The following is a 10,806-nucleotide window of genomic DNA, read 5'->3' as shown; positions in this document are numbered from 1 at the left end:
GGCTCCAGTTCCCACGTGCGCACTCCCTGCTCGCTCCGGAAGCGGAAGTCGGTCCCGGAGGCGGGGAGGTCAGCCGCGGGAGGGAGGGAGGAGGTCCCCGGGAGGAGGTCTCTCTCGGTGCCCGCCGGTCTCGCGGTGGGTTCCTGCGGAGGGGCAGAGTGCCTCTGAGCATGCCCAGAGCGGGCTGAGCCCCCGCCCCCGGTCCCTGACTCGCCTCGCTAGAGGGTCTCGTGGGAACAGCTCGACACGCATCTCCGGGCGGGGGGGGGTGGCGGGCGGCAGCCCTTCGTGCGGGTCGAGGGGAAGCTGCCGGCCGGCCTCTTGCCACCGGGCGCCACCCTTTGTGAGGGGAGGGGTTGCCGCTTCCAGAAGGGTCCCCCCCCCCGCATCCTAACTGGTTTCCTCCAAGAGGTCTAGAAACCCCTCCACCCCCCCCAAAAAAAAGGGAACTGAGAGCGGAGCTCTGAACCGGGTCCGCGGGTGGGGGACGAGGACGGGGCTGCTAACCGTCCTGGGGGGGGCGAGAGGGAACCCCCCCCCGCTTCTCACCCAGCATTTCTCCTCGATTTTGCAGAGGCAGCCACCATGGTGCAGCTGATCATTTCTGGGTGAGTCCTCCGGGGTTTGCACCCGATCCCCCCCCCCGACCCCTTGCCGGTACCTACTCCATTGAGAGACACACAACCCTCTTACCCCCCCCCCCCTCTTTTTTTTTTGTAGGGCAGGGGCTGGAGGCCTGGACGAGTGGGTGCTGATGGAGCTGCAGGGCGAGCTGGAAGCCCGCAGCGGGGCCGGGCTCTCCGGGAAGCTCCTGGGAGACCTTCATTACACCAAGGAGGTGAGCCGGGTGAACTTCTGCCTGGGTTCTGGGGCTGGGAGGGGATCGTGATCTCGGGGACCCGCTCTTCTCGCCTCTCTTCTTCCCTAGGGGGTCCCAGTTCTCATCGTGGGCCATCACATCCTCTACGGGAAGGTGGTCCACCTGGAGAAACCCTTTGCCGTCGTGACCCGGGCGGCCCCCGGCGACTCCTCCGGTTCTGGGGGCTACTTGGCGACAGCCCTCATCAAGAAGAAGCTGCTCTTCAAAACCCGCCCGAAGCCCATCATCACCAACATGGCCAAGAAAGCGTGAAGGCCGCCCCCCCCCTCGGCTCCAGCCACGGAGCGGCCCCTCGGCCTTTTGCTGGACGTGTGTGTGTTGGTTTTCCACTTCCCCCCAGAAGACCCTGGACTGCGTAACCAAAATGGACAGACTGGACCCTCGGCAAGGCGGTCGCCGCCGGGTGCCTTTGTTTTTGGGGGGGGGGTCTGTGTTCGAATTGTGTTTATAGGCTTTACAAGCTGGGCTTGTGAGCCATTGGGTGAAGAAGCCAGCCCTTCTGTGCAAGAGGCCCAAATCGCCAGTGCGTTTCGTCACAAGGGCTGTCGGGATGTGGGGGGAGCCGAGCCTCATTCCTAGGTTACTGAGATCTGCTTGGGGTGATTCGCCTGTACCCAGTTCCAGAATCACCGGAGGAGACCAGGGAGAGCAAAATACAGGGCTTGGGGACTCCTGAATTTCTCTCTGTGAAAGCAGGTGGGGCTCTTCTCTAGGCTCCCCTCTTGAGAGCCCGGGGACCCACTCTGGCTCCTCTCCCACCTGTCTTCCTAGTTCGCCTCTGCTTTCACCCGGACCCGGACTGGCCCACCGCATTGTGCCAAAGCTAGCAAAATGTGTAGTAGATGCAGGGTGGTGGTGAAGAGCTTTCAGACCATTAAGGATGGCTGTTCCTGAACTGCCTTTCTCTTGGGGTTTTTTTTCCCCTCCCAACCCAAGTTGGGAGGCTCTGCTGGCACTCTCCGCGGGTGCTGTGCAAAAACGAGATCCATATACCTTCTCCATCCCAGCCTTACAAAACGGTCTTCCATGGCCTTAAAAGGGGTGTGTGTGAGTGAGAGGGAAATGAGGATGCTCTCATTACATTCTTCGCCATTTTGTTTACAAAGTTTTTTTTATTGTAACAAATGTTAAAAAAGAAAAGAAAAGAACCCAGACCTTCAGGTTTGTTTGTTTTTTTAAATGTGGAAAAGCGGATAAAAATAAATAAGATTACAAATAACTTCAAGCCATCAACTAGGGTTCTTACCAAAGAGTACCAAAAAGTCTACAAATTTTGTTTTAAATAAGAGGAACCCAAATGCATCAAGGTAGAAAAAAGGAGGCAGCCTGGAGTGAGGGAAGGGTGAGGAGCAGAGGCTGCCAGCCCCACCATTAAATCTCGAATGCCTGGGACCAGCACAGGCGGAAGAGGACAGCAGGATGTCGGGTGGGGTAGAAAGCAGCATTTTCAGACATTCATAGGGAGAAAGGAGGGTTGGGAGCCCAGGCTCCACCTAACACTTTCAAGGATATTGTGTGCTAAAGCACCCTCCCCCTCTGACCAATTTTGTCCATGAAGCGGTGCGATTTGGCAACCCTTTGCAGGGAAGGAGCCTTGCCCAAGAGCAGCATTTTCCGTGAAAGTCCAAAAGACAGTGGCCATCATGGGCTGTAGCAAGTTGCCCCGAAGGGAAGGTGTCCGCATTGTACAGTTACACTGGTTTGATACCATTTTCAACTACCATAGCGCTATTCTGCACGGTTTGGGAATTTGTAGTTCAAGGAGATTTTTAGAATTGTCTGTGGCGAGTGCTAAAATAAACCCTGAAATACAGCAGATAATTCTGCGTATCCCACTAAACTACAAATTCCAAGATTGTTAGGAGGGAGCCCAAGATGTTAAAAGTGATACCAAACTGTCAGCACAGCGCTGTGTCACTATAGTGCAAATGTACTCTTCTGCCTGCAAAATGACCAACCTTTAGGGCCAGGAAGGGCCATACATTTCTTCTTTAGCTGACACACTTTTGTTGGGACTGTTTTTTTCTCACCCCTGAAAGAAACCCTGAGGAACAGAAGGTCCTGTCTGGGCAGTAGGCCTTTGTGTGAGAGCTTAGGGCTCAGAACTGAGGCAGACTTAACCACATGGCATCCTCAGCAGCATGACAAAGCAGGCTTTTCTGCTCCTTGGCCCTAAAAGGACTACTGGGGGGCAGCCTCCGGAACAGCGGCAAGCGCAAAAGGTGGCATAGCTCCCCACCAATGCTAGGAGGCAGGCACGGAGTCAAAAATGTAAGAGAAGCAACAACAGCACAGAATCCTATGGAACCCTGCAGTCTCCATCATAAGCATTTTGCCCTCACAGTTGCTTGGCACATTTTATGTTAAGAGCAAAGAGATGCTAATTCAGACACAAGACACTCGCTCAAAAATTGCATATTTAAAAGAAAATGTAAGACGTTGGCTTGTTTTGCTCTTTTCCTAGTTGCAGGACTGGCCCTTCCGGTTTGGACTCCTTAATACAGAATTTCTGAATTGTGGAGATTATTTTGCTCCCGTCCTTTGCAGGAAAAGGTAGTGGTACAAGCCAGCATTGCATGTGGCTATAGGAACACCCTCTTTGGTGTGGAAGTGAAAGAAGGTTTAAAAAAAAGATCTCGGTTCTGAGCAAACAGGAACAGAAATCTGAGTAAACAGGAGCAGAAATCTATGCTCCCCTCTCAGACTGAGGTGTGATTGTAGTCTGTACTGTGCTGTGGAAACCAGGGAGGATTTCAGCGCTAAGGTTTTGGCAGAATAAGGCGGGGGGGGGAGGAGGTTGGGTGTGTGAGTCATAGATTGTTCCCATTTCAGCCACAAAGTGGCGATGAGCAAAAGGATTTTGGGTTCGCTCAAGCCAGGAATTGCAGGCAGCCAGACGTGGAAGATGGGCCCCATAACCCAAGACATTGTGTACACTAAACATTTTCTCTGATAAAGCAAGTAACACCCCTCAGCACCTCTCCAAAGTCAACATTTTCCCATCCAGCCAAACTAGGCAAGGATTTGCACAGAACTTACATACGCCTGATGGGGAACCTCTCGCTCTAGCGTTGGTGCGGTCTGGAATCATGCTTCCAAAATGCAGCCTCGGGCGGGAAAAGCAGAGGCCGTGTGGCCAAGGGGAGCCAAGAGAGGTCGATGCCCTGGAAGCGCCATCCGAGCACTATTGTTTCAAAACTATTGCTTGGACATTTTCAAAAATGGGTTTAAAACAACGGCACAATCAGAAATCGTAGAAAGTTCCCTTTTAAGCGCCCAAAATGTTAAAAGAAGCTGATTTCCAGGAATCTAGACTCTGTAAAAGTGGGCTCACCCGTGTTGCAGTCCGCATTTAGCGCGGCCACCCCGTGGATCTGCCAGAGAAAGTGGCTAAGGAGGGATGGACAATTCCCTAGCCTTTGCCGTAAAGAAAGCTTGACCTTGAGCCGGGTCAAAGAGTTCCAGCCGGCTGCCATGGGAGGTTCCAGGAGACGGCTCTTGGCCGACCCGCCCAGCCCTTGGCCACAGGAGAGGCCTGAACGAGGTTGAAAGGCTAGGCAAAGCCAGAGGTGGCAAATGTTATTTTCAGACTCTAATTCCAGAACCACCACCCTCTCTGGTCGGTGGCCATCCTGAGATTACAGGGGTTCTGCTCCAAAGAACCTCGCTTGACCTCTTAGAACCAAGTGTGCGGCTTTTGGATCGGGTAGCCATGGCCCCCTGAAACAGCACCATGGGTCACCGCTGGTTCCCCCCCACCCCCCGCACACACACCCCTTTTCCTCTGAGTTGGCCATGTTGTGTGATGTAGCACCAGAGGTGGAGGGTGGGGTCGGGGGGGGGGGGTAGAGAGAAAATGTAGGAAAAGCACCAGAAGAATTGGAAGCCCGGCCTGACGGTGGGGCCAAGAGGCAGAGGGATCGAGAGGAGAGAAGAAGCACCAGCCAGCCCTTGTCCCAGCATTAAACCCTGCTGGCTCACGGGGGAGAAGCAGGAAGCCTCTGTGGGGTCCATTTTTCTCTGCCCTGCTGGGAAAACGGCTGACAGGCCTCAGGAACAGGGCTGTGCCCCCCCCCCTCACAAGCACCGAAAGAGCAAACAGAGAGTGACTCTGCGGCGCAAGGCATAGCACAGCAGGCTGTAAGAAATCTGGAGCAGGGTGAAAACCTTTGGCCGCCCCAAGCTTGCAGCCTGCTTGTCCCATTCATGGGGGTCTTTGGGCGCCGCCACTACTGCCCCATTAAGCCACTGTGAGAATTTGAGAGTCAAGAGCTGGGAGGTGATTTCTAGAAACCGCCAGGTCTCAGAATCCCTCAGGTAGCACGGCCGGGAGTGGTTCTGTGGAGTGGAGTGAAAGAAAACCCTGTTTTCTGAGCCCTGACGTGTTTGCCTGCAGAGCTTGGCTGCCTACCTGGGGCTCTTTTGCCAATGAAATGCTCCAGCTGAGAGCCAGCGGTGGGCTTTTGGCCAACACCGCCAGCTTCTCCTCTCAGTGAGTCCCCGGCCCTTAATCTTGAAAGATCAGGACACAGCCGCTGAGGATGCAGTTCTTGGACAGAGCCAGCTCCCTGCTGTGCTTGTGGGTCTTCAGGCAGTCCCCACACCCGCGGCGCCAGTCCCGGTTGCTTATCCCCACTGGACGGAGGAAAAATCTCACCAGTTCCTCCAAGCTGTCTTGGGAGAGCGAGGGGCCACCAGGAGGGGCTCCCAGGATAAGGGGCTTTCTCCAGCAGTTATTGCTCTAAGTAAGGCCCTTACCCTCTCACCTCTGTGTCGAGGGTGGTTATATCCTGCACACGGCGGAGAAAGTCATCTTTGCCATGTGGGCGTTCCTCCCTGTGTGGCAGTGCCGTTGGTGCAGAACTGGAGGGGGACGGGGCAGCCACGGAAACCTCCCCCAAGATCCAGTGGATTCGGCCAGAGCCGCAAGCAGCAGAGCCCCACAGAACGGTCCCCAAATGGACATCTTGGCTTCATTCCCTGATTCCGCCTCTCGGGCTTCTGAGCATGCTGGTCTGCTTTCTGGGCAAATCTTTCAAAGGCAGCTCACGGCCCCGGCAGGGAAGAGCCAGCTCCCCCTAAACTCCTGCGACGATGCCAGGATGGGTGGGTGGGAACGCTGCCCGTTGCCCTTGTGGTTATTGCACTTGCCCTCTGCACACCCAACCCCGCGCAATCCTCAGCCTCCGGCTCGTGGTCACACCTCTGCGAAGGCCAGGTTGTACCGCTCCTGGGGCTTGCTGCACCGGCGGGCCACAATGGCCAGGTAGAGGGTGAGCAGCGCCACCCAGTAGCAAGCATACAAGATGGCTCCCGAGATGAGCAGGACCAGCTCGGTGTCCGTGAAAAGATCCTGGCAGTAGGCGGTGTAAGCCAGGCCGCCCAGCAGCACCGCCACCCAGATGGAGACGGGGACGAGGCCGATGAAGTTGACCACGACGGTCTTGCGTCCGGAGGTGCCCCAGCCCGACTTGGTGATGGTGGCAACAGCGAAGATCTTGGCAGGCAGCAGGCTGGACATGTAGAGGAGGGAGTAGAGGGACATGAAGATCATCTCGGCGTTGCCCCGCAGGAAGCAGGCGTAGGTGGCCTTGATGATGCCCACCAGCTGGACCGTCAGCAGGAAAAGGAGGATGTTCCACACCCGGCCGCGGTAGAAGAGCTGGATGACGGTGGCGATGAGGAAGAAGGGGAAGAAACCCGTCACCACCGACTCGTAGGTCATCCAGAGGTGGTGCTTGTGGAACCAGAGGGCATTGTACAGCCACTCCCGGAAGTAGGACTTGCTCCAGCGCGTCTGCTGGTTGAGCCACCGGAGGTACCGGGTGGGCGTCTCGGTCAGGCACTTGGAGCGGGCCGTGTATTTCGTCCGATAGCCCAGGCTCAAGACGCGGTTGGTGAGGTGCCGGTCATCCCCAAAGCTGCACTTGCTGCCCAGGAAGGTCTGGTGGTACCAGTCTTCCAGGAACTGCTGCAACAAGGCATTGCGGTACATGCCCAGGGGCCCGCTGATGCACTGGACGCAGCCAAAGTAGGACTGGCAAGCCCGCTCCACGTTGAAGGCCATCCAGTAGCGCACGCTGCTGAGGAAGGAGAGCCACGAGTCGTACTTGTTGAGGATCTAAGGCGAAGGGAAACACAGGTTGGGTTGAGCCACCGTTGGCTTTTATTCTATCGGTTCCCTCCCTCTCCGCACCCCCAACCACCTTTCTCCCATGGAGGGGATTCTAAAAAGCTCACAATAAAACCACGGAAATAAACCCAGATGAATGAATGAATGTCTAAACACAGCAGGCAAGGGGAAATATGGGTTAAAATCCCCTTGGGCAGCGAGGACATTGAATGGCCAACAATCCGGGTGAAGAGAAGGGTCTTTGCCAGCGGTGGGTGGGTGGAAAGAGAGGCCCTGGAAGGCCGGCCTCCCTTCGTAGGTCTTATTCTTATTTAATGCCTCCCATCATCAGGAGTGCTGGAGAAGGGTCTCCTCCTCCTCCTCCTCCTCCTCCTCCAAGGGGTTGCCCCCTGGCATGCTCCCGAGCCAGAGGCCTTGAGCTTTCATGCACCGCCTGCTCCTCCCCACCTGGACATCTCCGCCAACGCCACCGACCCGAGGATCCTCTTCCAGCACCCGCAGCATCTCCACTGTGCAGGCCGGGTCCAGGACTGTGTCAGAGTCGCACACCTGCCAGGGAGAAAGACCCTGTCATGGCCTGAATTGTCTGGGAAGATGGGCGCAGGGCTGAAATCCTGCCACTTAGCATAGGGAGTGGCCACTGAAAGAGGCCTGGTCGGAATCCATAGAATTTATGGAGGCAATGACTCACCAACCCCCCCACTGATTCAATGGGTCTACTCTCATGTGGCTTACTCTGCTAAGCAACTGGGTCGGAGCCACAGACCCCTTCCCGGAATAACTACGAGAGCTTTGGAAGTTCCTTTTAAAAAGTCATCCACACCCTCGCTTGTTATAACACTCAAGGTGGCGTTTTTGGCTTATTACAATCTTTTAAAACGACGTCCTGACATTACACTTTGGTATTATTTGTGACTTTTGTGTGTGTGTGTGTGTGTGTGTGTGTGTTTGGAATCCCAAGGATAGGAACATGGCATGAACTCATATAACTTGTCAAAAGTTCTTCAAAAGCTATGATAAAAGAAGCTAAAAATACTTAGCTTCCCTAGGTATGACCCGACATGACCCTAATAATGTCGCTGCCTTCTCTTTCTTCTATTATTTCTGGACTATAATCTTTGCTGTGCCATCTTTCCTCAGTAACTCATTGCAGTTAACTAGAATTCCTCCTCACTCCTCAGTTCCGCGCTCTACAGACCGTTCCTCTGAAAGGATGTTCATGCTTCACAACAGATACAAAGCCAGGCCAGGGCCGCTGATACAGAACCTCGCTCCCCACTGGATGTTCAGGTAGAGGAGCATTCAAAACAGAAAGCACACACACATACACAAACACACACACACCAGGCTATCAACTGCTGTACAATCTGTACTGCCTTATGGGCTTGCATCTGTTGTCTAGACCTGCAAGATGCAAGGGGAACAAGCCGTAGGCTGCAGCCTCTCTGTAAAAAGCATTGTCAGTAAGAGAGTATTTGAGTGAGGGGCAGCTCAGATCTTTCCCCATCTGAAGCATAGCTTGGGAAAAATCTCCCAGAATCCCCAGTCTGGGAAGGGCATCAGAGACAGGGCCTTCTCTGCACACTGGACCTTCTCTTGAAGGGACGTCCTATGCCCCCATCTCTGATGAACTTTCCTGCAGGTGGCCAAAACCTCAATGGGTGCACTTTGCACGTCAAAACAGACACCAGTTTTGTGGAATGATATTGGCTGAATTTTTTTTAAAAAAAACCACACCCCACAGGCCACCTACTCTGTGCAGGACGCCCACCCACCTGTACATAGTCGACAGAGTCCCCGAGGGCGTGGAAGGCCGTGTACATCACCTCCCGCTTCCCGCCCCACTTCTGCATGATGCAGCAGTAGGTGTTGCGGCGCACGAGGCTCTGGATGTGGCGCATGGCTTGGCACCGGCTGCTCTCCGTTTCCCCTTTCCCCCGAGCGTGGAAGTTGCTCTTCCAGACGTAGAAGCCCATTTGGTCGGAGCCCATGACCTCACGGAAGATCTCCAGCATGTAGGCGTCTTCCTCCCGGTTGCCGTCCACCACCATGACCACCTTGAGGCCTGGGAAGGAGATGCGCAGGACGGAGTGGAGGCATTTGCGCAGGTAGTCTGGGTCCTCCTGGTAGGCGGCGATGCAGAGGGCCACCGAGGAGCGGAGCTTCAGCGGGCGGCGGTGGGGGTGACAGGGGTGGGGGCCGCGCTCCTCCAGCCGCATGCGCCGGTGCTCCATGAAGGCGAAGAGGCTCTGGATGAAGAGGTGGAGGCCAAGGATGGCCCCATAGAGGCCGAAGGAGAGGTAGTGCTTTTCGGTGTGGATGAACTGGTAGCCTGTGACGTAGGCGGCGAGGATGCCTCCCAGCACCGCCAGGGCAAAGAGGCTGGTCCCCAAAACACGCAAGGCCGTGGAGAAGCTCACTGGCATCTGCGGGGGGGGGGAGGAAGGGAGAGAGGAGGAGAGGGTGATGCCCCACGGGGGTTTATCTACAAAGACACGCAGGCTTAAAAACGAAAGGAAAGCACTCAAAAGCAAAAGAAAGTTTGCCAGACATTTAAAATGTTCTTTTGAGCATCACGTGCACCCAAAATTCGGCAGACACCCACCTGGGGTGCCCCTGTGCCGTTGCTGTCCATGTGCAATTGGCCTGAATAAAGGGAAGCCATAACAAAAATAGGCAGCGCCACTAATTCTGGTTTTGCCTCCTTCCTCCTTAGAATCATACCTTTGGAAGGGACCTCCAGAGGTCATCTAGCCCAGCCCCATCTCTCTTCCCATCTCTGTCTCCCCCCCACATATATATACACGGGGATCCATGTGCCTGTGGACGCCCAGGGTCTGAACCCGAGAGACTCCTTCTGCCTGCTAAACAGGGGAGGCCACTCTATTCCCAAGACCCTGCTCCGCCCCGGAGGGCTTTGACCATAGGTCCTCCCAGCCTCCGAAAGACCCCGGAGGGGTGCGTGGGAGGGGGTGCGTGTTTCCCGCAGCCCGTCAAGGGAGGTACCCTGATAGGGGGCAGCGGGGTATTCTTGCCCTCCTTCCTCCTCCCCTGGATGCAGGCAACCCCTAGAGCCGTGCGCGCCCTTCCCTGGAGGGGCATCAACGGGCAGAGCGCCTGGCAACCGGGGCACGTCCATCCATCCATCCCCATCCCCACCCCCACTCCAAACCCTCCTCCCTTCCTCGCCGGACCTTGTCTTGGGGGGCGCCTTCTCTTCGCCCTCTCTTTTCCCGAAATTGGGGACTCCCGGAGGGCGGTTCTCTGGCGCTCAGGAAGGTGGGGGTCCCGGGACGTGGGCGGTGCAAGCAAAGCCTCCACGCAGCCGCCCCCCCCCCGCGGGCGCCCCTTCTCTCCTCCACTTGCCTCCTCGCCCTTGGAGGGGGGAGCACGTGCGCCCGGCCCTTGCATCGTGGTCGGCTTGCCAACGCCCCATCCCGGGGCACAGAAGGCCAGCCAGTGAAGAAGTGGGGAGGCGAAAGGAAGATTCCCCCCCCCAGAGCAGGTCTCAGGCGGCCGGTCCGAAGGGGGCGGCGGGGCGCCAGGAAGAAGCAGGGCGACTTCTGCAGAGACCACCCTTCCTGGGTGGTCTGATCTCAGTCCCAACAGCCTGCTCCCCCGGCCATGGAGCATGTGCAGAGTGTTTCTCCTCCTGCCACCCGCGCTCCACCCGGCAGCGGGCCCAAGACCCTCTTAGTCCTTAAGCCGGGACCCCGACGGGGAGGAAGCAACCCTCCCCCCCTTTCCCGCACCCTTGCCAGGGCCCCCGGGGCGGGGGGCGGATGCTGCTGCC

At 56.3% G+C, this 10,806-nt stretch overlaps 2 protein-coding genes across 4 annotated transcripts; one reads left to right on the top strand and one right to left on the bottom strand.

Moving 5' to 3' along the window:
• The first annotated feature begins 50 nt into the window (after positions 1-50).
• CHTF8 (chromosome transmission fidelity factor 8) lies at positions 51-2,105 on the top strand. Of its 3 annotated transcripts, none has more exons than XM_072980417.2 (4): positions 51-68; positions 575-608; positions 721-838; positions 929-2,105. In XM_072980417.2, the coding sequence occupies exons 2-4, from the start codon at positions 586-588 to the stop codon at positions 1,130-1,132; spliced, it is 345 nt and encodes a 114-aa protein (XP_072836518.2). In that variant the 5' UTR covers positions 51-68; positions 575-585; the 3' UTR covers positions 1,133-2,105. The 3 variants fall into 3 exon arrangements, with proteins under 3 accessions (XP_072836518.2, XP_072836515.2, XP_072836516.2); XM_072980414.2 differs by having other exon boundaries at positions 51-135; XM_072980415.2 differs by lacking the exon at positions 51-68 and adding an exon at positions 75-411.
• Positions 1,890-9,442, bottom strand: HAS3 (hyaluronan synthase 3). Its single transcript, XM_020788335.3, has 3 exons — positions 8,789-9,442; positions 7,461-7,562; positions 1,890-7,001 (listed from the first exon to the last, which is right to left on the bottom strand). Exons 1-3 carry the CDS (start codon positions 9,437-9,439, stop codon positions 6,078-6,080), a joined length of 1,677 nt encoding a protein of 558 aa, XP_020643994.3. The 5' UTR covers positions 9,440-9,442; the 3' UTR covers positions 1,890-6,077.
• Between the last annotated feature and the right edge of the window lie 1,364 nt (positions 9,443-10,806).

The sequence above is a fragment of the Pogona vitticeps genome, chromosome 10 (genome assembly GCF_051106095.1).
Source record: "Pogona vitticeps strain Pit_001003342236 chromosome 10, PviZW2.1, whole genome shotgun sequence".
NCBI classification, from domain to species: Eukaryota; Metazoa; Chordata; class Lepidosauria; order Squamata; family Agamidae; genus Pogona; species Pogona vitticeps.
Note: the sequence above shows the minus strand (reverse complement) of the source record. Positions and strands in the feature narration are given on the sequence as shown.

What these genes read in the sequence shown, in the direction of transcription:
- HAS3 (XM_020788335.3), bottom strand. Translation starts at nt 9,439, where the DNA reads ATGCCAGTGAGCTTCTCCACGGCCTTGCGTGTTTTGGGGACCAGCCTC. An exon ending in ACTCTGTCGACTATGTACAG is followed by an intron (nt 7,563 to 8,788) that starts GTGGGTGGGCGT and finishes TCTCCCTGGCAG; the next exon opens with GTGTGCGACTCTGACACAGT. An exon ending in GCGTTGGCGGAGATGTCCAG is followed by an intron (nt 7,002 to 7,460) that starts GTGGGGAGGAGC and finishes CCTTCGCCTTAG; the next exon opens with ATCCTCAACAAGTACGACTC.
- CHTF8 (XM_072980417.2), top strand. Translation starts at nt 586, where the DNA reads ATGGTGCAGCTGATCATTTCTGG. An exon ending in GTGCAGCTGATCATTTCTGG is followed by an intron (nt 609 to 720) that starts GTGAGTCCTCCG and finishes TTTTTTTTGTAG; the next exon opens with GGCAGGGGCTGGAGGCCTGG. An exon ending in ACCTTCATTACACCAAGGAG is followed by an intron (nt 839 to 928) that starts GTGAGCCGGGTG and finishes CTTCTTCCCTAG; the next exon opens with GGGGTCCCAGTTCTCATCGT.